Below are 26,945 nucleotides of genomic sequence, written 5' to 3'. Positions count from 1 at the left end.
ATATATATATATATATATATATATATATGTATCATTTAAATAATTTGACAGGTGAAAATATTCAAATGAAAGAAAAGAAAGTTGGATCAGGTAAATTTTGAGGAAATATTTGAGGTTAAATTAAATAAATCATAACTAGGTCATCTCCAGACTGATTTTTGCTTCACTTAAATTATTTTTCCAACAACAAAATGTCTGCTACAAGTACAGAACATGTATTCTTGATTTTTATTTATTTAAGACAGCTGGGATAGGGTCCAGCACGCCCGTAACCCTTGTTAGAATAAATAGGTTAGAAATTAGATTGATAGACGGAAGCTATAAGGATGTTAATCCTTGTCACGTTTCTGTGTTATTAGGGGTTGAATGTGTCATATTTAACCATCATAATTATGATGCACTGTTGTTTTTTTTTTTTAAACAAACCGTGATTTGTGGTTGTGTGTAAAATGATGAGATCGAGGTAAATTCCTTTAATGATGGTGGAAATACGGTATCAGTAGCCTTGCAATCTAATCTAATCATTTGATACATTTCATCAATGTTCCCTCTCATTTTCCATGCATCTGAGGATTCACACAAACTTCCCTCAGCATTCCTTGGACCACGGTGAGTAGCATCAGACATGCACACAGCGGCTAAACCAGTATGACACCTGTCCAAAACTTGTGATCATAACAAGTTGTGTGATGTATGTTTGTATGTATGTATGTATGTACCGTCTTTTCCGCACTATCGGGCGCACCAAAAAGTCTTCAATTTTCTTAAAAGCTCACCACGCGCCTTTAAATCTGGTGCGCCTTGTCTATGGTCATTCCGGTAATATGTCGACCCCAAGATGGCTGCTTGCTGGAGACATGCTTACAATGTTATTGCAGTTGGTTCAGTGAACTGTGTCGCTGCTTTATTTAAAAAAGTTTTTGTTGCAGCACCGAAAAAAAGAGAGCTGTGGTGTTGTTTTTTTTAAAACAGTCTCGACAAATGCAGGTATGTCTTTGTCCGTTTCCGTGCCTTCTCTTCTTCAGTTCGACTCGAGAGGCGTTCAAGACCGCCTCCGAAAAACGTAAACTAACGATTACTTCAATGAAACTACGAACATTGAAAATAATACATCAAAACTGAAAAACAAGCGAGGATATCACAAAATAAATTCTATAGCCCCCCCCTGCCCCCCACTACAGAATTTATATTGTGATTTCATCATTTGTGAATACACAACAAAAGAATAAATAACTACCACTGACATCTGATCGTTCTGTTGGAGCTATGATCAAGGAAATGCCAATGCTTTTTTTGGAGGCGGTCATGAACGCCTCTCGAGTTGAACGGAAGAAGAGAAGGCACGGAGACGGACAAAGATGCACCTGTGTTTGTTGAAAAAAGGAGAGCTGGGGGTTAATTTTTTTTTTTTTTTAAAACGCAGACTTTATTAATGGTTTTTACAGTCTCAACAAATACAAGTACTGTATGTCTTTGTCCGTCTCCCTGCCTTCTCTTCTTCCGTTCCACTCGAGAGGCGTTCATGGCCGCCTCAGAAAAACGTAAATTAACGATTACTTCAATGAAACCAAGAAAATCAAGCGAGGAAATCACAAAATAAATTCTGTAGGGGGGATATAGAATTTATTTTGTGATTTCCTCGCTTGATTTTCTGTTTTGATGCATTATTTTCAATTTTCGTCGTTTCATTTAAGTACAGTAATGTAATGAAGATGCGCCTCTTAATCCAGTGCGCCTTTTAGTGCGGAAAATATGGTATGTATGTATGTATGTAGGAATTCAAATCTCCTTTATATCAAAATAGAACATATCATTGAATCAAAAATAATAAAATTGGCCGATGTTTGTTAGTTTTATTTTCGCACAAAAGTTATTTTAAGCTTAATTAATGAAGCCAATCTGTATGACTCTGGTCCCACATTGTCCACTCGTTAAACAATGGAACACATACAGCATTTAATAAAACACAAAAATTCCGAGCCACCTGACTTTTGAAACGCAGGATAGAGCCTCATTCAAGGGGCTCTTAAACTACTGTATGTCAATAATAGGACTTCCTGAATGGAGCAGTCTGCACGTCGTCTCTGGTGAGTGTGAGTGAATGTGTGTCAATCAAACGACCGTAGAACAACTGAGCACGCACCCTCGGTCGCACTACTGAAACTGTAATGGGAGTGGGAATAGTGTCGTGTCCTGTTTGTAGATTAAAGTGGGGTGGAAATAAAGGAATGAGTATAGAAATGTCATGTGTGCGTGGTGTGCGCCGTTGTCAACGTGTGCACTAATAGGGTGAGAGAAGTGCGCAATTGCTCATGCACACACCTTAGAGGGAACATTGCATGTCAGAATGATAAATGCACCGTTGATATTCTGCTCATTAGCTAATTAGGCAAACATGAGAACCCTGCAACTGTTGTAAATGGTTAAAATACTTGAACATAAGAATAATTGGCCAATTCATTGGTCAGGCCCTAAAAATTTGTACTGGTGCCCCAGTCGCACCACCATGATTGAACTTCAGCCCATCGGGCCACCGTTAATGTCAAAACCTGTATCACTAAGAACTTTTTAAACTGCTCACATGTCACAGGGCACTCCACCCACGGTGACGTCGAGGTTAGAAGGACGGCCTGTCAAAAGGTTTCGGCCAATGATTGTCAGAGTTGTTCCACCAGCTTTCGGACCTCTTTCAGGCAACACTCCCATCACAAATGGATCCTGGAGGTTCAGACATGATGTGGAAAAATGATTATTATTCTAGTTTTCGAAAAAGAAGAATGAGCTCAGCATTGACTGATTTCATCACCGATTTGAATATATAATATGTGATTAGTGTCGTTGTAGAAGGTCCATGCTTTCATTCCAACTTGGACCACTCTTCAGCTGACATGTAATGAAAACACTCTCCTGAAGAATGGAATAGTTTCTCCAGTTACTCCAGTAATTTTTGGGAAATTCTTTGAAACAAGGACAGGGGATTGGGCCCTGCCTATGACTCGGCAGGGATGCATTACACAGAGCATTTGCTGTACATTTTTAACATTTTTTTTCTCATTACCTGAAAGCTGAACATTTGTTTGGACACGCCAAACTCTCCACCGCTCACTTCAACAGACACATGTCCCAACTTCTCTCCTTTACTAGCTTTGGTTCTGCAAACAATCCTGCAAGACAGAATCATCAAAAATGGGAAAAGGGGACTTGTAGTTTTGTACTTCAGTGCAAGTACAATCACTTGTGTAAAAACAACATTGGTAAAAAAAAAAAAAAAAAAAAAAAAAATCCTCAACTAAATTAGTACAGGCACTGAAATGTACTTGAAGGGGCAAAAGTCAAGTGTTTTTACCAGGTGTTTCCTCCTCACATCATATAATTTGAAGGTTTTCCAACTTGAAATATCATCACCAAACAAACCCTTAAACCTGGCCCAGGATAGGTTTCTAAAATATAATGTGACAAATCATGCAAGTTGACCCATCTGTCAACGCACCATCTGAGTCCCCCGCACAATCTGCTGGCGAATGCGCAGCAGGTCAGCCATCTTTGATCCGCTAACTATTGCAACGACACTCGGATAAAATACATACGTGGATGATGCCTGCATAGTCTTTTGCACTCGTAAATGATTAAATAATATCTATGAAAGATATCTTCCTCAAGGGGAACATTTTCAATAGGGTACCCCACTTCCAAGGGGCAGTTTGGGGAGGAGAGGCAGCATGGAGCCGAACACAGCTAATGAGGTTTAAATAATGTTTATGAATTATGAAACGTCTGCCGTAAGCCTCTCTCCCATGGTGTCGTGTGTGGACGTTTGGAATGTAAGGACGGAGGACGATTATTTTATGAATAAGGATAGAGGGGCGATGACAGAATGGTGCCCAGGTTGCAGACTGAGGACGGACCGGAAAAATAGGGTCAAGTGCCCCTCTCTGTCAGTCTATCCATTTTATGCATCCATCCATCCATCCATGTACCGACCCACCCACCTAACCATCCTACTGGAGGAAGACAAAGTTTTATGAATATTTTTCATGGGTATTATATTAGCTTTTTAAGAATGCGTACCTCAGATTGTGCAGGGATGACTTTTGTATTTTGACCTAGTGTTGTTGCCATAGTTAGTGATTGAAGCTGGCCAACCAGCTGTGCATGTGCACCTCAGCTCTTGAAGGGGATTCAGATTATGCGTTGACGCCGTCGGAGTCAGATTTTTTTTATTTTTTTACCAGCAGCACATTTATAGTACTTATAGTTCAACTGAACTACAGAAACAAAAGCAAACTTCACGTTTCTATAACCATTATCTCCTCAGGTAATACAATAAATAAAGTGACATATGGCTGCGCATCCTGTAAACCACAATGTCAAAGTGCCGGCCCGCGGGCCAGGTCCGGCCCGCGAGAAGGTTTTCAGTGGCCCCTGGGATGATATTGATTTATTATTAGAACCGGCCCGCAGACCGCAGCAAGCCGGCAGCCCACAGATCTTTTACACGCACCAATACTACATTTCCCACAATACAACGGTGACGCGCCAAGCAGTCGGCCGCTTTATTTCAAAATTTATTAGTGCAGCAGTCGTTCGCATAACAGTGACGTTAGCTTTCAGATACCCTTCAAAAATGGCAAAACCGAAGGTGGACACTGAGAACAGGGGGTTTCAAACAAGGTGGGAGTCGGAGTACATGTTCACGGACGTAGCTGGAAAACCTGTGTGTATTCTGTGTGGAGAAAGTGTGGCGGCATTGAAAGAGTGTAATCTGAAATGACATCCTGAAACAAAACACGCGAACAAAATCAAGAATATGGACATGGAACAAAGGCTGCAGGTTGAGGAATTAAAACGAAACCTCAAATCTCAACAGGCTCTGTTCAAAAAAGCCAAATCACAAAGCCAGGCTGCTGTCATGGCCAGTTTTATTGTGGCAGAAGAGATCGCTAAATCAGCCCGGCCACTTACGGAGGGGGATTTCATTAAAAACTGTATGCTTAAAGTTTGTGAGAAGTTTGCCCTGGAAAAAAGCAACTCTTTTTAAACGTGAGCATGATCAGAAACACCATTGCCTATCAAGTAGAGCAGTTGTCCATTTATCTAAAAGAGCAGCTTGTGAAAAACGGAAAAGATGTCATTGCATATTCTTTGGCTGTGGATGAGAATGCTGAAGTTTCTGACGTTGCGCAGTTGTTAATTTTCATCCGCGGAGTGGACTCCAGCCTAAGCGTGACAGAGGAGTTTTTCGCTTTACATCCCATGCATGACACAACTATAGTGCATGAAAAAGATACGACAGTGGGTGCTGCGCAGTTTGCCCGTTTCCTCCCCGACACAATGGCCCAGCTGCGCCTCCAGGCTGCTCAAACGTTGTCGATGTTTGGCAGCACATACCTGTGTGAACAACTATTTTTTGTGACGAAGCTGACCAAAACATCACACAGAAGTCGACTTACTGCTGAACACCTTCACTCAATTTGTAGGATTTGCTCAGCTCAGAGCCTGACCCCAAATATTGATGAACTTGTAGAAAAGATGAGAGACCACCAAGTATCAGCCTCAGCCTCAAAGAAGTGAATACAGGATTACTGTGCAATCACATATTGAGTTTTTATTAAGTTCAAGTTTAAAAATTAAAGTATAATATTTGCTTTAACTGCATGTTACTTCTCCTTGAAGGTGTTGTTTATAGTTAATAAATTTTTGCACTTTATTTTCATGTATTTCAATTCAATTATGTTTTAAAAATATTCTATTTGAGTGAATGATCGAAAATTGCTATTATTTGTTTGTCTTTGAAGTAAATTTAGCCTACTTTTGCTAAAAGAGAAAATATGGACTATTGATGGTGCCTTGAATAATACCAGCTTCTTTCATTCATGTTATGGGTATTTTTATACAAGGGAAATTTGCTTTTTGTGCCTGTTGAAAATTAAAGTTTACTGACAGAGCCATAAGAAAATGTTGCTTTATTTATCTGATCATATTGGAGTTAGGTTTTCAGTCGATTAAATTTGTTTCAATAAAACTATATGTGTAAATATGTATATGTGTAATTGTTAAATTTTTCAATCAACATTCGATCAGTCCGGCCCTCGGCTTGCAGCAAAATTTTTTATTTGGCCCTCCGTCCATTTGACTTTGACACCGCTTCTGTAAGCCATGTGTACTCTGTTCAAAATCTACAGATGTGCATTCAGTAAACATTAACAAGCAAGTACATTTAAAATATTACAAGTTCTATATCCATGCTAGGCATTCATTGCATGTTGCTTTGTGAATGGACTGAGGTAACACAACAGTAGGTTCCTCTGTGTGGTGTCTTATCCCTGAGTTGTGAGGTGATTAATGTAAGCTACAATACAAATGTCATGTTTCGACTTTGAGATTCTCCTGCACAGATATGAAGAGAAGCATTAATACACCAACAAACTGGAGCAGTCCAGCTAACCCACGAGCCTACGAGCCATGTTGGCAAGGGCGACATTCCCATGAAAGGCAATGCATGGCCACTGAGATTTGGTAAATGCGCCATCAATAAAAAATAAAAAAAAACAAAAAACAAAACAAAACATACCCCAAACTATTTGTAGCTGTTAAAGGTTATTCACAGATCTCATATTGTGATTGTACAGCGTAGCATGCAACTGTATGCAACACAATGTGTTGACCTCCTTGTTGTGTTGCTAATTCTGCTATTGACACAAATTAGCCCATACTAGTTTAAAAGGGTGTCCCGTATCCGCACATGTTCATATCAATAAGAGACACCCCCCCCCCTTATTTCTTGAGTTTCCTCTTCATTTTAAAAGACTGAACACACACAAAATGAACCAATCATCCACTGAACACTTTTGTACCTGGAGGAGACTTCATAGAGACTAGTTACGACTACGCAGGGCACACCAGCCACTGACACAGAATTGAGGATGTCTTCTGCTTTTTGGCCCAGGTTGGAGCCTGTTATGGTCACCAGAGTGCCACCTTCAAGCAAGCCGGAAAGTGGCTCAATCTGAAGGAAGTAGAATGAAAAGTTTCTTTAAATAGAATAATCATTGTTACTTAAACAATTGACATCACATGGATCATCAAATTTTGCAAAAAATTGTAAACTGTAAGGAAATAAATGGAAGCACTCACAGAATGAATGACTGGAGCAGGGCATATCTGCTGCACAGGTTCAATACATAAACCAGAATATAAACACCTGGCCTGTGCATCTCCACACCACACACAACCATACTTGTGGTCTGCTGTGTGGCAGCGACTGCAGTCAGTGCGGCCCACCGAACAGTTGTACAGAGTCACTGAACATTGGCAAGCACACAAGAGTGGCAGTCATGGATTTTTGGTTAACTGTTAAAAGTTCATGCCATAAAGAGACTGTGCGAAGACAATAGAAAAGAAGAAAACAAATTACCATAGAGATCAGGAGAGCTGTCAACGTGAAATGTGTCCCTCCTCTTCACATACACCAAAGCTTGATATTCCTCCACAGGAGCAGAATATGTGTACTAGAAAAGCAACATGGTTTTAGCACGAGCACAAGTGTTAAATTCAAGGTCCAGGGACCAGATCTACTCTGTGACATCACTTTAAGTGGCCCACTAAAATCAAATACAGTAGTGTGTCTACTTCATGTCCCTTGCTAAATGGGCTCGACCTTTTCTGAAATTTGAACAAATTTTACAAAAAAATTCCCTCCACCAAATCGCTTCAAAAGAGTTTTGTTAACATACAGTAATTTCAGCAGTTACTTTTTTCTCCCACTTGAAACCCCGCAGGTTAAACAATGATACGGTCAATTTTTTCATTTGTATGAGCTAACGAGCTTTATGCTGCCAATACATTTAAGAGCCAATGCCAATTGTACTCCTTTAGTGCTTGTTTTAGCCCTTAACCCTAGGCTGTGTGTGTTCACAAGATTAAAGGAGTTTTCCAATTCTCAGAAGGCTTGGTCTCATATCTCGGAGCAGTGACAATGCCAATATATAGCCTGCAAACGAGTGAAGTGCAGCTTGACGTGAGACCAAACTCTCTTGTGACCTCACAAAAACAAAGGAAAAGAAGGTCCCACATATGCGCCGATCACCGTATACGTTGATAGTTACATTAACTTTCATTGACTATTTGTACAATGTAACTGAAGCGAACAAATACTCTCGAAGTGCACGGCATTCTATTGTGTTTACTTGGAGTTGCGCAATTCTTTTCAGAAGATTTGTTACCATATTGAAACATTGTATCCAAATCACCTTTATCGTGTTCAATTGTATCATTCCAAAAAAGCAATATATCACTTTGTGTCAAACCATTAAGCCTGATACCAATACGTATCATATTGGTCCAAAAAAATGTATCATTGCACCACTACTGTATGAAAATCTAGTGAAGAGGCAACTTTGTAATATGCAATAATATGTTGAGGTTTTGTACATTTATATGGTTTTCACAGTCATAACAGTCCTCTAAGGGAATCCATAATGACCATTTGGTCTGTGACACATATAATTTGCACCTAAAATCTAGTTTGGGATTTTTTTACACCCTCATGTTCAACACAAAACTTTATCAATCCCAGGGTTTTAATGATCACAAAATGTCTGTGATAGCAAGCCGAAGCCAAATGAGACAACAATCTTCAGGAGATATGGTCACTGCTGGCATTTTCCGAGGATCTGCATTGGGTGAAAGGTATCGGCGTAAATCTTTGTTGATATGGATCCCATGCATGTGGAACTGAACTCATGCATTTTTCTGGAGTGTTACACAAGCGGGTGGGACACCAGACTCCAGTGATTTGTGATCACAATTACCAGGATTTATGTGGTAGAGTCAGTCTTTCATTAACTGTAATAAAATTAGTCAAAATAGTTTGGACTGGCTTCTCTGTGGCTATGGTTGCAAAAGCATTCGGGTAAATGAAAATCAGAGTGACAAAGGACTTTGCTAATGTCATTGGGGAGAAGAAAGCAGCTGGAAAAATGTCCAGATATTGATTGAGGTTCGAAAAAAATTTAATGAATTGAAGGAACTCGGAAATCACAAGATCGCAGAAATGCATTTTTTTGTCTTCTGTTATTATTCCACATTATATGGCTAGATATCAAAAAGCATAACTACTACTGATACTTGAGGAAAGAAAAAAATGATGGTCATAATGGCAAAAAAATACAATGTGTTTAAACCTCTGTAAATGGGTACTATCTAATATAATATTGTTTTAAAGTGGCTCTGATTAACCCCAAATAAAATGCAGCTGTTCAAGTTGACATTTCCTTACGTTTTTGTGGTCACATCTCACAGCACAAAATATGGTCCGCAGAGGAGCTTCCGCAGCATCAAAGGAAAGAAAACTGGCTATAGAAGCCTTAACTTACAAAAGAAAAAAAAACAAACCCAGCTACATTTAGCAAACACACACTTGAAGTAGGGATGGACGATATTGCTTCAAGCTCATATTCCAGTGTAATATGAACCAGAAACGCAATATAATGTGGTATATGCTTCAGTCTGAAGACTTTAATTTTACCGTTGTACAGAACGGGGACAATACGTCCATGGAAAAGGCCTTCTAGCAAGAAATAGTTTTCTTAACTATGAACATAAAATAGTCAACAATGCTACTTCCTACTTGATTATCGTAATGCACTTTATTTTGGAGTCGGCCAATCCTCTCTCAAGTGTCTCCAGTTGTTCCAAAATGCTGCTGCTCGTCTTCTAACTGGTGCTCCTCATAGGAGGGAGCACATAATGTAACTCCAACTTTGGCATCCTTCACTGGTTCTCTGTAAAATTTTTAGTTCTTTTTAACATTCTTTTATTTGTTTTCAAATCTTTATGCGGTCTCGTCCGAGATGACCTATCTGAGCTGCTTCTTCACTCGTACGCAGCTGCCGAGTGCCTCAGGTCAGTGGACCAAATGCTACTGGTGGTACGGATGACGAAGCAAAGGCTCAGAACTGATCAAGCCTTTTTCATTGCCGGTCCCTCTCGATGGAATGACCACTTGCTAAACTTTGGGCAAGCCACCCCCGCCCACCCCCCACAATCTTTACCATTTGACTAAACACATTTTCTTTTTTCGGTTTTGTTTTAATGTTTTGTGCTTTTTACTGTTCTTATGTTATTAACCCTTCAGGGACAGCAGTTATTACAGTGGACAGCCTATCATTTTAACAGGTTATGATGGACATTTTGCCGCGCCACAGAGCGGCGGTGGTAGCAGGCATTCAAAGTTGAAAGTATATTGATGAATCTAAAGACTTCATGCAAGAAAGAAGTGACTAGTGATTAGTCAACTTCAAGTGTTAAACATCAATTCTGACAGGTTATAGTTAATTTTATTTATCCATCCATCAATCCATTTTCCGATCCGCTTTATCCTCACAAGGGTCCTGGGGGGTGCTAGAGCCAATGTCAACCGTAGGCGGGGGACATCCTGAACCGGTTGCCAGCCAATCGCAGTAGTTCATTTTAAAGGTGGAAAAAAGTTTTGAAATGATTTATCTTGGTCTTATTTATTAATGTCTCAAAAACCTGGCAGTTCAATAAGAGTGTCTAGACTTTTTATATCCACGATTTAACAACAAACCTGGTGGAGTTGACAGGTGATGTCAAATTTGAATGGATTCATGTCATCAGTCTCCACATAGGCATCCACCACCACAGTTTGCCCTTCAATGATCAACACACACTGATAGTCCATCTCTGTATCCTGCAGAAACAAAAGACTTGTTTAGGTGAAGGATTACCGGCAAGGGTAATCCTGCTTGATAGAGACTGCAGAGATTGTGCATGTTTGTATTTGTGTGTGTGTGTGTGTGTGTGTGTGTGTGTGTGTGTGTGTGTGTGTGTGTGTGTGTGTGTGTGTGTGTGTGTGTGTGTGTGTGTGTGTGTGTGTGTGTGTGTGTGTGTGTGTGTGTGTGTGTGTGTGTGTGTGTGTGTGTGTGTGTGTGTGTGTGTGTGTGTGTGTGTGTGTGTGTGCGCACGTACATGTGGGCACATGCATGTGAGTGTGTTAGTTCTGTGGTACCTGATATAGATGTAGGTTGCGGGCAAGTAGAGTGATTTTCCTCTCCACTCTGACAGGGAGCAACGATGAACCCTGGACCTTCTCCACACAAGGGCAAGCTGAAGAACCCCAGCTGACATAGGATCCCTCATCCCCCTGTTGCTCAAAAAGGCACATCCACAAAAACACTAATTCCTTGGGTCTTGCACGTCAGTTGATCAAAGCATAACTACCCGCATCCCCAAATAAATAAATAAATGAATAAATAACTTATACTCCCATTAATTAGTAAGAATTTAAAATGAATACACAAACAAACATCGGAGAAACAATCAGGTCAAACTCAATCTGTCAATAAAATGTAAAAATTCACAAAAATAAATAAAAAGAGGTGTCAAAAGATTAAGAAATGATCTAAAGGATGGTTCACAAAGTCCTACAGTTGAAGGACAAAGTCCAATCGGGAGCTGAGAAAGTGGGTGGCTGTTGGGGCCCAATTAAGATTTGGAGTAGTACAACAGAGAGCTGGGCGCCAGTGTCTCAACTCACCGGGAGGAAGCTGTCAGCAGGATCATATTGGTAGTCCAGTTCAGAATCCACCAAGTGGGGATAAAGTGGGGACGCATTCTCAACTTCACCATCACCTGAAAGCACGGTGGCAGCTGAAAAAGTTGCAGTGTCGTTTTCTGCAAGGACAGTCCCATCAGCGGGGATGCCATCTTCCTCCTTCGGCCGGAGCACATCAGGATTGCTGTCCCTGCTTTGAGACTGAGTTTGAGAGTCTTGGGGTGGTACTGTGGTCAGATCCAGTGAGACAGAAGATTCAGAGTTGGTCGGTTCGCCCAATGGAAAGGGCGTAGGCAGCGGGTAACCAGATGATGTTGGGGTGAGTGGTTCCACCCATCTTAGTGTCCTGCCAAGTTCCTGGGTGTCAGTGTGGGTCGACTCTGTCATCACCTCCAAGACATCAGAGTCAGGAGGTGGGATGACCAGAGGCATTATGGGCGTTAGATCCTCATTAACAGTCACTGGCAATAATTCTGCACTTGGCGTAACATCAGCACTCTCCAAGTCTGTATGTGTGATGGACATCATCCCATCTGCATCTAGAGCTTCTTCCTCTCGGGTAGTTGTGTCTCGGGGTGGAAATGTGATCAGCACGGGTTTGGTGCTTGCCATGGGACTCGAAGGCTGATGTGTGGTGCCTGTGGTCATCATCTGAGGGACAATGGGGTATGAGGTGATAGTTGCTAGTGGGGAGGTCGGCGCCTGAGTGGTCAGTGCAGCAACAGGAGCCATAAAAGTTGTGGCAAGAGTTGTTGCTGCTGTTGTCGTAATGACTGTGATGGGTGTCACAGTGGCAGTGGCCAACGTGGTGGTGGTGGGCGTGGGAGTTGTGAAAACTTTTAGGGTTTTGGTAGTGGCAGGAGCTGAGGTGGGCAGTGTAAACTGCGGTGGATTGGTTGGTGAGGGGTTGTGGGGGGGAGGTTAGGACAATGGAGAGAAAATGAGACAAAAATAAAACCAACAGACAAAACAACAAATAAAAATTGAACCAACTAAACACAGACAACTCGAATCTGCCTACACACTACGACAGTTTATAGTCTATCCTCTTCTTTTGGCTTAATCCCATCTCTGCCTGTCTTCTGCAGCTTCTGCTCTAACTCCAGTTTCCGCAAGTCTTCCCTCACAACATCCATACGGTCAATCTCTTCTTTGGTCGAATTGTTTGCCACTATCCGGCAGCTTCATTTTCCGCATCCTTTAATATGTAACCATTGTCCCTCCTCTGCACATCCAAACTCTTACAACTAGTACAAACTGGCCTCTCTCGCTTTCAGTCTGTTTCGCTCTGATGCTCATTCCTGAGCTTTTCCATCTTCATCACTTCCAAAGTGAATTTAAACATCTTCAACTCTGTCTCATGTTTTCTGGTCATTGCTCCTGTCTCCAAACCATACATGGCGAGCCGCACTACCATCCTGTAAAGCATTCCTGACCACTCTTGAGTGCACAATCTCCATTGCTCTGAAAAGTTTATCCCGAGTGCTTGAACTCCTCCTTTCTTCAGCTCTCGTCTTTGTAACTTTACCTTTCGATTGACCTCCATTTCATTCATAGACTTAAAATATAGTCTATGTTTCTGTGAGTGACATTCAGACCTCCCTTTCATTCACACACATAACTCTCTTGTTGTGACTGACCTTCATTTTTCGACTGTTCGGCGCACTTCCAGGTTCTCTTCTACCTACCGCCTACACTCAAGGCAGATCACAACATCATCTCCAAACATCCTAGTCCACGGAGACTCATGTCTAACCTCATCTGTCATTCTGTACACCAGAGCAAGACAACAAGAGGGGGCTCAGAGCTGATCTTTGCTGAAGTCCTACCTCCACAAAGTTTTCTGCTATATTTATTTTATGGTCCAACTAAATTCCCCTCTAGTTGCTACAACTCTACACGTCACCCTTGTTTTTACAGGTTGACACCAACACACTTTTTCTCCTCCTCTCACACACCTTATCATTCTCTAACATCCTGCTGACCAAACTTGCGTACAATATTTCGCCACTTCTACTTTCAAACAGAAGATTAAAAAAATAAAATTAAATAAAGTAAAAAAAATAAAGAATTAACAATGGCAATGAAAACAATCGGGGTGATGTTCTTTCCTTACTGCTTTATAATTCTGACACTTGGTACCATGCTGTAACTTACATGCTGATTATAGATGATTACGCCCTCCTTACAGGTGGGGTTGTGGGTACATGTGTGCTGGTGAACACACCAATTACAACCCCACCGGCTCAGAACACAGCCACGACAACTGAAAATGGAAAGGGCACAAAGCACAGATATGTCATGATGTAATGCATATGTAGAACATGCTTTAGTGCAAGCATATCTGTGCTTCCAACATTGCATCTCCAGGAAACTTTTTGTCTTTGCCCTGAAAGCTCTTCCATCCAGTTGCTTTTGATGCCATTTTGACCTCGACAGTATCAACAGCAATTGTTGAATCCACCTATTACACAAGCCCATCATTTTACACATTTAATGACATAGGTGATTTTTCAATGAAATCCTTCTCAAAGAGTGGGGCAGTCTCACCAGAGCGGGTGTGGTACGATGCCAGGAGGGGCGAGGGACCCCAGGGAACATGCTTTTCTCAAAAACAAACAAACAAAAAACAAAAATAACAAGAATCATCGACTACAGGGGGGTTGTGGTGCTCTCATTATCGGCGTGTGTGCAGGGAGGGTTAGCTCTAAGTAGGGCTTTTTTTTGTTGTTGTAAGCATGTGCACATTTGGCACAGATCAGGAAATACGGTATGAATTGCAGTGAACAAACCCTTAAGAGACACCACGGAAAGATATTTAAAGGGGATCAAAAGAGGCCAGAGAGAGACTATTCATCCATTAATTTTCTAATCCACCTAACCTCATAAGGTTCGTGGGGCGTGCTGGAGCTGATCGCAGCTGTCTTCGGGCAGAGGACGGGGCACACCCTGTACTGGTTGCCAGCCAATTGCAGGGAACACAGACGAACAACCATTTGCGCTCTCACACACCGAGGGACAATTTAGAGTGTTCTATTAACCTGCCATGCATGTTTTTGGAATGTGGGAGGAAACCGGAGTGAGTACCCGGAGAAAACCCACGCAGAGAATGTTAATCAAGTTTTGCTTTGTTGTAAGTTGACCTATATTTCTTTTTTTCTTTAATGTTAACAAGGGTACCATGGTTAGGCATGTACAACAATTTTATACACAAATGATACTATTCATTGTCACGGCGGAGAGTTGGGGTGGAGGGGATGATATTTTCTTCATCCAAGGAGGGTGTAACTGAAAATATTTAAGAGGCACTAGATTACATGGAGCACATGAACAGTGGAAACTGTTAAGCTATCTGCCATTTAACAAGTAAACCCATAACAAGTGGCAGTACAAGTTGTCCACATGATGAAACAGCACAACAAGATTTGAATCAGTCTAGAAATGGTCAGAGAGGGAATTTATTTTAAAGTCAGAATGGTTTAAATCACTTGAGAAGTGTCGAAGGAGGAAGGAGTAATGACAACTCTCTTTCACGCGGGCATTTTGTTGTACCATCCTCAGTCCAACGGCCAAATGGGGGGTGCCGACCAGGACTTGGAAGCAGCTTTATTGTACGTGTGTTATTCTGAGAATGTGAGAATTTGACGTGGAATTGTTTTGAATCGAGAGTTTTGTTGTGAACATTTTGGGAATGTTACTGCCAAAAAAAATTACGTTTTGTGAATGTGGGAATTCTTCTAATGTGGGATTTTTAATCCCAAAATGTTCACCTAATAACAATAACATTCTTAGGAAAAGAACAAGTTGAAGCTGAAGAATAAGTTTTTGGTGTAGATAGAATAACGTCATCAATAATTTAAACAACTTATTTTCCCCAAATGGTTCAGCTCGAGATGATTATCATCATCAAAAGAAAAAGGCAATAATGGGGCAATAATTCATGATTAGTATCGCGACAGACATGTAATCGATATCAATAGAAAATGCCTTCGTCAAAATGTTCGATAGAAGAACGCAAGCCCCTGCATTGTGCATGTTGTAGGCAGCGTGCAGCCGTCTCCAAACACGAAGAAGAAGCTAAACCAACGACAAAGAAACATAAACCTAAGAAGGAGCAGAAACACTGTATGAACATTGAGTGAAGGTTAATGTACAGTAACTATCAACATTACTGCTTTGAGGCAGCGTATTCTGCAAATAAGCATTTACGGTGCACTGCTGGAGGAGCAACTTGGTACATTATACGACATTATAACATACACAAAAAGAGTTTCTTGTTTTTCTTATTTAAAATAGATTAAAAAAATGCAGAAATATCCATATTGACTGTTGTGAAACACATATTGCGAAACATTTTTAAGACCAGTCTTACAGAGCACATTATGTTCAAAAACACGATTATTTAACCTTTATATTGATCAGTTTATTTGGCTGCTTCATAATTGCATTGTATTTCATTTTTTTTTAATTATCTAAATTCAGCCTTTTTTTTCTCCGGGTCCTTATTTCCATCGACCCATCCATCCATTTTCTGATCCGCTTTTTTTCTCACAAGAGTTGCGGGGGGTGCTGGAGCCCATCCCAGCCGTCTTCGGGCAGTAGGCAGGGGACACCCTGAACCGGTTGCCAGCCAATTGCAGGGCACACAGAGACGAACAACCATCCGCACTCGCACTCACACCTCGGGAAAATTTGGAATGTTCAATCAGCCTGCCATGCATGTTTTTGGAATGTTGGAGGAAACCGAAGTACCCGGAGAAAACCCACGCAGGCTCGGGGCGAACATGCAAACTCCACACAGGAAGGCCGGAGCCGGAATCGAACCCTCTGCACTGTGAGGTCGACATGCTAACCACTGGGTCACCGGGCCAGAAGTCAAGTATGGTCTTTACACATGCCATGACCAGGGTTCGAACCAGGATTGCTGTGGCCACAACGCAGGAAACTAACCATTACACGATCACGGCCTTCCTGATTTCCAATTCTAAAAATAAATACATTTCAATATACCTGTATATTGATATCGACTCATATGAAATATTTATATCGTGGTATACTTTTCAGTTATACCGCCCAGGGAGTAAAGTTTGTTTGCAAATCCCATATACAGGAAATGAATCAAGGAGAGTTGAGGCAAAAAGTATTCTGTTATTGTACTCACAGCATACTCCCGGAAAGCTGCTTAACAGCCATGCAGTCATAAAAGGTGAAATCCCTCTCTGCAACGGTGACATTGCCAAAACGAAGAGACAAGAGGACTGTGACAAAATCTGTGAGGACCAAAAATCAGAGGAAGAACATTGAAAAAGTTAACATAAGTTGGTTGATTAAGTCTGTCTGCTTCAGAAAGTCTCAAGAGAGGGGTGCGGGATTCTTCCAATTACACTGTTACAGTTACATTTTGGAGCATTGAGAACAAAGATGGGCTTTCCCAAAACAATTACCATCAGAGAAAAACAGGATAAATGCGTCATCCAGTTCAGTCTCATCGTAGAAATGTCAAAATCATTGAATGGTTTGAAAAGAATCTTCTCGTAAATACAGTGGAGGGAAAAAAAAACAGAGACCACTGGCACAAGTTGTATGCATGATCAGAGATGATCTGCAGTGCGGTGAATCCATCCATTCAGTTTCTACACAGCTTGTCATCACACAGGTCACAGGTGGGATGGAGCATATCACACTTGACTCAAAGTGAAAGGCAGAGTCTAGTCTGAACTGGTCAACAGACAATCGCAGGGCACATTATTGACAGACAACCATTCATAGCTAAGCAATTTAGTCTTCAACTGAGGGCAAGTACTTTTCCCATATGGGTCGCTTAGAATAGTTTGATTTCCGCCCTCAAGAAAATCACCATTTCAAAACTGCATTTTACTTGAGCTATTCAAAAGGACAGCGACATTGTACACCATCTGCATTCACAAATCGCAACTGTCAAAACAAAAAATATTGAAATATTGCTGGGCTTGATGAAATCTTCTCTTGCATTTTCGGTCTTTTATTTAGCTAATTTTTAATTTCCTATATTGCTGCTGAAATTTTGCAAATATCCCCCATTGTGGGACTTGTAGCGACGGCACTCGAGTTAAGCGCGACTCAGCAGTCGATATTCCGCTGCTCTCCGCTGTGCGTGCATCAGCGCGGACGTGTACACGCGAGCGTCTTTTGGCTTCAACCAATCAGTGCTGACGCAACGGACGTTGCATTTCAAAGAGCTTTGATCTACGACAACAGCTAAGCTAGCCTAGCCACGACAACAGCTAAACTAGTGGGTTGAGACGACACGACGCTCGGGGCAAGACGGACACGCTCTTTCGTAATCTGTATGTTTTTCCTTTTTCCTTTTTCTGTCCAAATATATATTTTTCTACAAACAATAGCTCTCTTGTCCACGATGTATTTTTTCGTTCCACCGGGGTCTAGCCAATGTGTTTATAAAGAGACCAAAATCTCTTGTCTAACCCTATTTTATCATTTGTTTCTAGACTGCAAGAAAAGCATTCATGCATTTGTTGATGTCTTTCTTGATATGCTGCGCTTGTATTCAGCTGCATCAAATCTGAATGGTAAGCAACGCATGCAAGGGAATACCAATTCTGAGGAATGTCATCATGATACTCGTCTAATTTGACAGCATTTTGGTTTTTACATTTGTGGCTTTTTACAATGCATGTGGCATCAAAGTCTATTTTAAGGTTAGAATTTTTAACTATGAGACGAGATGAACATTTGTATTTTTCGCAAAGGCACCTCGTTCAGTCGCATGAGCAAATCTTTCCAAATTTATTTATGTCACCAGCCAAATTAGAAGTGAGTGGATGGCGGTTAAAAAAAAACAAAACAAAAAACATAAAGGGGGGGTCACTGTGTGGGACTGGCCAATCACAGAGTGTGAAGAATGAATACATGAGGAGTTACCCAATGGGCACGAGTATGGATATGATGAGCTGTATTCGTTTCATGATCGTACTCTGCAAAATGGCATTCTTGGTAATGGATACTCGTCTAAAACGAGTACTTGGTTCAGCCCTAGTTCAAACCAATAATGAAACACAATATTGACCTGCTTTAATTAAAAATCCCGATTCCAACAGATGGGTTTAGATGTGATTTTACACATGCACAAAAAAAAAAACCCTCACCCTGTCCAGCAGGTACCATAGGCACTTGGCTGGTGCGTGGAGAGCGACAGGTGACCACACTTCCAGTAACTGTGGCAGGGATGTGGATCTCTTGGAAGAAACAGGAATAGGACTCAGCCTTTTCTAACACTGGAAGCCCTGGAACTGACAAAGAGACCTATGGAGAGAACAGGTCAAGTATTAATCGCTTTTGAAATATCTCGTATCATCATCCATTTATGTTCAACAACACCTACCATTTGAAACAACACAGCTGACAAATGAATGTCAAAATTTCCTCGCAGCAAGAAAAGTACACGCAAACGTCTGGCGAACATCGAGCGACCGTTTGGCCAATGTTTGAACGAACTCTGACGGGAACGCAACATTCCCTACCTTCGCAAATGTTTGCTGCTCGGTGGGATAGGGGCTTAAAGAGAGCTGGGATCTTGGCTCTAGGGACTTGAAATGTCAACACTCTGTCAGGGAAAGAGCACCAGCAGGTGTGTGAGGTTGAGAAGTTCTGACTCGACATATTCTATACCATATTTTCCGGACTATAAGTCGCTCCTGATTGTAAGTCGCACCAGCTATAAAATGCATAATAAAGAAGAAAGAAACATATAAGTCACACTGGAGTATAAGTCACATTTTTGGGGGAAATCTTTTTCATAAATTCCAACATCAAGAACAGACATGTAATCTTGAAAGGCACTTTAAAACAAAATAAAATAGAGAACAAGAGGCTGAATAAGTGTACGATACGCTGACATTACATGACGCATCAACAACAAACTGAGAACGTGCCTGGTATGTTCACATAACATATTAAGAGTTATTCCGATAACTGCTAAAGAACATGCTAATAAGTTTACCAAACCATCAGTGTCACTCCAAATCACTAAATCCAACGAAATCTTCATCCTCTGTGTCACTTATAAACAACTCCGCCAACCCGGGAGGTAGAAAATGCGGCACTTCCTCTTCTATGTCGCTTACGTTAGAGTCATCGTCAGTTGTTTTGATCAGTTACCGCCAATGTGGAACGAATCAACACAGGCCTAGAGTACCCTCTTGTGGTTTAATCTGAAAATAACGTGAAATGATACCATGTATTAATCATTTCACACAAGTCGCTCCATAGTATAAGTTGCACCCCCGGCCAAACTATGAAAAAACTGCGACTTATAGTCCGGAAAATACGGTAGTTCGCCTTGACACACAGCTTGGGCTCTGATACCCGTCCCGTTGAGAGGGGTGAAGCCCGAGCAGGTGAAGGCATTGTCAATGCCCCCTGGATTAGTGCCTGTAAATTGGACGCTGGTGGATGAGACGGTAGCCTCCTTGACTGTTTGTTTGTGCCTCTGCACCAAACAGCAGTTCAGAGTATCCACTCTTTTTAGAGTCCTTGGAGCGAATGCTGGAGGGAGTGCAGGAGAGCGCTGGCACTAGGAAGTCCTTCATTCTACTGGGGGACTTTAATACTGATATGGGCAATGACAGTGAAACTTGGAGGGATATGATTCGGAACGAGTCGAGTCGAGTCCCCTGACAAGAGGAGTTTGACTGTCTATGAGAGATGCCTGTCAAGCAGAAGAAAGCAGGCCAAGTGGTTTTCATCTAATGGACACAATGTGGAATTTAACAAGAAAAAAAAGAAGGCCTCTGAGCAGTTTGTCTCTTTTGCAAAGAAAGAACTAAGAGACTCTCTTTTTTCCTGCGTTTGCTACATCAAATCAGAATTATTTAAAAAAAAACATTTCAATTTGTTATCATAATCTTTTGACTTTATCATCGTAAAATCCAAAATGCATTATCACTTGGATTTATTGAACGGCATTTTCGTCTCGCCTTTCATCTGCACACTTACTGTCCTGGTTTCTTCCCTGCTGATGTTTGATGGGTTGAGTTCTTGGATAGCCAGACACTGCTGTTCCATGTCAAAGCTCCAAAGCCACTGGCCGTGGTCTTTCCCGCGCCGACACTCTGACTGCAAAACACATCTGCGTGGAAAAGGCCAGGGCTGTATTTCATTTTTGGGCAACACTGTCAAGTGTTCTGAATGTATAGGTTTGATATGGAAAACTCCTCTGTAAATTACCTTGCATTTATCCATAAAAGTCAGACAAAATAGTGCATACACACATCGGTAAAATATTGGACACTTTGGCCAACACCACCCAAGCACTAATTCGCCGTGCAGTTACATGTTTTGAAATTAATGTCAATCATTTTGAGCACCTTTTGTAATGGTCGAGGCTAAAGCTGACTTGTATTCATTTTGTGATGTCTGAATAAATTTGGTATTCAAATATTTAGGCAGGTTTTCCTTTTACTGATGTGTCTACATTTTTTTTGGCTGACTCAGTTAATTGTAAGTTTATTTTTTCGAAGTGACTGTCTATGAAAGAGACTCAAGAGTCTAACCCGGCGTGCCCAATACAACATTGATCGCAATCGACCGGTAGCTCGCGGACTGTATTTGGGCAATGAACTGTTTTAGTAACGTTTGCTGTAGTGCATCTTACCTTCCCTCTAGGACACACCAGCCACAGTAGGGATCATGGGCCTGCAGGCAGGAGTGACAGTCAGGGTGCTGCTTGCATTCAGCTACTGGTCTCTTTTGCAGCTGTAATCAGAACAACACTTCTAAGTTTAGATACGCAAAGCATCCATAATCGCCTCCCAAGAAACACACTTTAATGACAGACACTTTAAACAATACAAACAAGAAAAGGTGGTGAGGATAGGACAACAATAGGCTGCCAAAGGAGAAAGGGGATATTTGAATTAGAAACCAAACCATCCCACACAAAGGTTTTCTCTTTGGGCTTAGTCTTGCTAAAGAGGCAAGGGAGAGCTGAAAAATAGAATATTGCAACAACATATGTGTTTACCATGTTATGGGTCATGATGAAGAGATGCTGCTCCTCTTCATCCAAGACAAGGTCTGAACTGATGGCTGTGTTGTGATGAATGGAGCTTATGGCGTATTCCTCCACCTCACCGTTTGGTCCCAGGAACACCTGAGGAATGTAAATGCACATCGACTATGTGTGCGATGCAGGACCATATCAACTACCTAAAGATACAGTTATTACGTTACTCATATCCTGAGCAAATCTGCAATATGTGATTTTTGCAAATGTATTTGTTGAATGCTCAACCCTGAGCTGTCAACTTATTGTGGTGGAAGTGTTTGTTTGTCCCAATGATCCTTCGAACTAAGTTGTGAAGGACTTTATGCCTCCAGCAGTGTCATCTGAGGCAAACAGGTCCAAAAAAGCAACTCTCAGCCCCCCCATGATGTATGCATTTTTTTCCCCTTGCATTTGAAATCAAGCATTTGCGATAATTGGTGATCAGTTGTTCACATCGCTGTGGAGGAACTTTGGCCCACTCTTGTTTGCAGAATTGCTTCTGCTCCACCATATTGGAGGTTTTTCTAGCACGAACTTCCCTTTCAAGGTGTCAGAGATTTTCTCGGACAAAGTTAAAGAAACGACTCGGCACACAGGAAAATTGTCTTCAATATCAACGGAAGCGGATCTCTGAGAGCGAACGACGGTTTAGTTGCTCCGTGATCACGCTCAGAGCCCCCCCTCCTCGAGTTCAAACCTTTATTGTGACATATGCAAAATACAAGATAAACACTGCCCCCGATATTTGCATACCGCACCCCTGGTCCGGCTCCTCGGTAGTGATTGGTTACCTGGGTGTGAGCTTTGAACCACCGGCACTTTGGCGCCTTTCGGTCTGGTCTACACTGTATCAACATATCACAGACTTTGCGGACGACAAATGTCGCCTGGGCGCGACGGGTGTCCTCAAATCGTCTTTGTTGTTCAACCGCTGTTCCCAAATTACTCGTTACCCCTTTGTGACCGGATCTGGCCCTCTCTCCTCTGATCGCCCACCCACCTTGATGTGTTAATTGTAGTGTGGGCTGCAACAGCCCTCCGCCCAAATGGCCGGCACCTTCTGAAGAGGAATTTGGGGGTGCGAATTACGCACCCAGACGCTTCAACGTGCACAGATCAAATGAAACTTTAAACATGATACAATTTCGCCCATAGATTCCTCTAACACAAGGTCACACCACAGCATCTCAATTGGATTCAAATACAAATACAAATACCGACAGCCACTCCAAAACCTTAATTTTGGTTTTTATGAGCCATTCAGAGGTGGACTTGCTGGTGTGTCTTGGATCATTGTTCTGCTGTATGATCTAAGAGGGCTTGCATTTGAGGGTGCAAAATGTTGGTTGGACGTTCTCCTTCAAGATTTTCCAGTAGACAGCAGAATTCATGATCCCATCAATCACAGCAAGTTGTCTTGGTCCTGCGGAAGCCAGGCAGCCCCGGGCCATCTTCCAAAAACTTTGACTCATCAGTCCAAATAATGTTTTTCCAAAAATTTTGAAAATTATCAAGATGTCTTTTGGCAAATGTGAGACGAGCCTTTGCTTTCTTTTTGGACAGCTGAGACGAGCCTTTGCTTTCTTTTTGGACAGCTGTGGTTTTCACCTGGGAACTCTCACATGGATGCCATTTTTGGCCCCCAAAATGTCTGTGTATGTGACTGCTGTGACGGATTTGAGGCAAAGTCAGAACATAATCTATCACGCTTCCCTCATCTGTGACTTTATCTGCACGTTTGGTCATTTTTTTACTTCTGACTATTACTTTCTATTTACTTCAATTTGCAAAATAATATTGAGCAGGAAAAAGTTGAACGATTGTCTGTTTTCATGCATGTTTCCACACTGTCTGGTTGAGTAAAAATGCTCACAGCATAATCACCATAATTGGCCTGTATTTGTCACAATCAGTCCCAGTTACAAGAAAACCGACACGTAAACTTGAGATCCATCTATGAACAACACGTAGTTGCCAAGCTGAGAAAAAAACAATCACAGCCATGCCATTAAAATGGCTATAGCCAGGACAACCATTTATAATGCCCTGAAAAAGAAAGGAAACACTGATGTTCAACGGCATCAAGATGGAACACCAGGGAAAACAAAAGGAAGTTGACCGTACACATAATGAGTGCTGCATAGAAAGAACCTAAAACAACTGTTAGTGACATCAGCAACTAAGACCAGTGGACACAAAGGTCATGAACATGAACAAAGATTAGATGCTTCACGAGAAGAAGCTAACCACTCATTTGCAAGAAATGACCTCGGACACACTATGAAAAACAACAAAGGACTTCAGTGCAGGACATAGATACTGAATGGCGCAATAGCACAACCCCTTGATGAAAAGGCTGGAAGAGGCTGTGATGAATGCCTGGACAATCATCACCAAAGAAAATGCAAATGGTTGGTGATGTTATTTGGACACAGACTTAATGTACTGTACTTAATGCAAGCAAATGCTTTGCAACTAATATTGAGCATTAGTCACTATTGCTCAAGTCTTCCGTTCTAAATAATTCTCCATTCTAAATTACATGAATGACATCAGATGGAAAAACATGTAAGCAAATACATAATGAATTTGTATATTAATTTATTAACAGTAAGAATAAGAAGAAAAATAAACAATATGAAAAATGAAATATATTAAACCTCAAATACAGTCGAACCTCTTTTCAACGTGCCACTTTCACGTTTTCACCCCTATAACGTTCACATTTCAAAGTCCCGATTTCACGTAATTCATTTTCCATTTGCTGATTTTGCTTTCAACAAACATCTTTATAACAAACACCAGATTTTTCCCACAAAATAGTGAAAATGCATTTGTTACAACTAGCCGTGGGAAGCTAAATGCTGCCCATTGTATGAATAATTATGAACTAAACTACAGAATGAGATGTGGTCTCAAAATCCAGATGTAACTTAAAATCTAATGCTTTGTGGACCAATACAGGAGAGCACTGTGACAAACTGTTTCACATCAGCCTTTAAAAGATATTTATAATCATGTGCACATCAGTTTTGTTCCACCTAACATGTCATTGGTAAGACAGTCAAATAGCAAACTTTCTAATGGATTCCAAATAAAATCCAGTGCAGGTCAGGAGGAATTCCACATAAACCCCCAGGCAATTTTGTGTGCACGCTTGTGTGTGACAGATAGTCGGGGTTTGATTACGATGACAGAGATGCAGGCGCGACGATATCCTCTTCATTGTGTCATGCAAGTTGATTCTTCAGGTATGTGGATTTAAAGTCAGTTTGGAATTAGTCAATCTTTGATCTCAACAACTTTTCAAAGAATCCAGTCCTCTATAACTGTCCATCCATTTAGTTTATACCCCATAAACTGCTGCTACACCAAAAGTTTGACTTGAAGAAAATTTTGTTGGCAAACAATAATAACAAAACAATAAAGGGTTTAGAGCAGGGGTGTCCAAAGTCGGTCCTCAAGGGCCGTTGTCCTGCCTGTTTTACGGCCCTCCCAGGAGCAACACACCTGATTCAAATAATCAGCAATGTTCTCATGCTGCTTCAGAGCTGGCTGATGAGCTGATCATCTGAATCAGGTGTGTTTCAGCCGAGAGAGATGGAAAACAGGCAGGACGGTGGCCCTCCAGGCCCGGAGCTGGACATGTCTGGTTTAGAGTAATAAAGAACATCGTCATCACAAACCACATTTTTTAAAGAAACCTTGCAACATTTTGCTCTGGGCTGACCTGAAGAAAAAAAAAACAAACAAACAAACAAAAAACACAGTCTGATGAAGCCTTTATTTTTCTCTCTTTGATGCAAGGATAATCTCATTTAATGCTTTTATTATCTGGAGCATCGGCCAATCACACCACATGATTTTTATCTGACAGGAAGCTGTCTGTCTACCTACTAGGGATGTCCCAGTCCAATCACGTGATCGAAAGTGGGGGTCGATCACGTGATTTCAGGTGATTTGATATTGGGTGAAAAAGATTAGTTTTATTATTTTCGGAACATTTAAAGGTCACAAAGCTACAAAATAATTCAAATGTGCAAACACGCCTCCTTCGCTGCGCACACCACTCCTGCAGGCAGAGACAGAGGGGTGGGTTTGTTTTCATAGCTTGTTTGGAGGGAGAAGCAAGTCAAAACATGCTCCTAAATACATCTGCCTTGCCTGATATGAAGAAGCCTCCTTGCTAAACGGCATCCTCAAAGAGTTGGGAGAGCTGACAGTGCGACAGACAGGTTAGCGATTGTGACGCGACCAAACAACATAACTTCAAATAGAAGTTTAATGAGTGTTCCGGTAAATTATATGGTGACAATCAAGCTTGTTCCTCACTGGTTGCATTTCACAGCGTCATAAATCAAAAGTGTCATTTCTAGATGGGAGAAGTCACGTATGTACCCAAACACTACATCGCTACGTGGACTTGTCATTTTAGCCCTCACAAGCCTTTAAATAACAATGTACATTTATTGTTTAGCATTAGATAAATCAAATGTATCAAACAGAGTAATCCCTCATTTTATAGTAATGCTTTTACGGGCCATTCAATCAAATTATATTTTGGGGGGTATTTTTTTTGCATCAATTAAAATTACACAAAAATACATTTATATAACGCACTCCGCACATCGGAATGTATTGTGTTCTCAACCAACACCCCACCTCCAACCCCCAGTCTGTCTCCTGGCGGTTCTCAGGACCTACTCTGACCAGCTGTGTGACATTGTCCAGCACATGTTCAACCTGAGCCTGAAGCTGAGTTCCACAGCTGTGGAAAACTTCATGCCTGGTCCCACTGCCCAAGACCCCACACCCGAAGGAGCTCAATAGCTACAGACCAGTGGCGCTGACATCTCACCTGATAAAGATACTAGAGAGACTTGTCCTCGGCTACCTGCCACCGCTGGTGAGCTCGTCACTGGACCCACTGCAGTTTGCCTACCAGCTGTGGACGCCATCATCTACCTCCTCCACTCGGCGCTGTTACACCTGGAGAAGGCTGGGAGCACTGTGAGGATCATGTTCTTTGATTTCTCCAGTGCCTTCAACACCATCCAGCCCAACCTACTGGGGGACAAACTGCAGCACGCCGGAGTGGACCACCACCTCATATCATGGATTACAGATTACCTCACAGTACCGGCCACAGTACGTGAGGGCACAGAACTGTGAGTCGGCCAGGCTTCTCTGCAGCACCATGGGCGCTTGAGGGGACTGTCCTGGCTCCATTCCTGTTCACTCTCGACACCTCGGACTTCAGCTGCCACCTTCAGAAGTTCTCTGCCGACTCCGCGATCGTCGGCCTCATTACAGAAAGAGATGATC

The 26,945-nt window shown here is 41.7% G+C and overlaps 1 protein-coding gene across 1 annotated transcript in view; it reads right to left on the bottom strand.

Annotated features, from left to right (window-relative positions):
* The window catches only part of plxnb1b (plexin b1b), a 93,150-nt gene that overhangs the window by 41,114 nt on the left and 25,091 nt on the right, over positions 1-26,945 (bottom strand). The window contains exons 4-17 of the mRNA XM_019890583.1: positions 21,597-21,725; positions 21,228-21,328; positions 20,570-20,702; positions 18,721-18,877; positions 16,737-16,845; positions 13,733-13,841; positions 11,558-12,457; positions 11,030-11,164; positions 10,589-10,711; positions 7,415-7,508; positions 7,135-7,301; positions 6,855-7,006; positions 3,059-3,164; positions 2,582-2,718 (exon numbers count right to left, since the gene is read on the bottom strand). Of these exons, the coding sequence (XP_019746142.1) occupies positions 2,582-2,718; positions 3,059-3,164; positions 6,855-7,006; positions 7,135-7,301; positions 7,415-7,508; positions 10,589-10,711; positions 11,030-11,164; positions 11,558-12,457; positions 13,733-13,841; positions 16,737-16,845; positions 18,721-18,877; positions 20,570-20,702; positions 21,228-21,328; positions 21,597-21,725 (2,552 nt within the window). The remainder of the gene's footprint in view (positions 1-2,581; positions 2,719-3,058; positions 3,165-6,854; positions 7,007-7,134; positions 7,302-7,414; positions 7,509-10,588; positions 10,712-11,029; positions 11,165-11,557; positions 12,458-13,732; positions 13,842-16,736; positions 16,846-18,720; positions 18,878-20,569; positions 20,703-21,227; positions 21,329-21,596; positions 21,726-26,945) is intronic.

This window comes from Hippocampus comes, unplaced genomic scaffold (assembly GCF_001891065.2).
Source record: "Hippocampus comes isolate QL1 unplaced genomic scaffold, H_comes_QL1_v1.1 scaffold438, whole genome shotgun sequence".
NCBI lineage: Eukaryota > Metazoa > Chordata > Actinopteri > Syngnathiformes > Syngnathidae > Hippocampus > Hippocampus comes.
The sequence above is the reverse complement of the archived record's forward strand: the minus strand, read 5'-3'. Positions and strand labels throughout refer to the sequence as shown.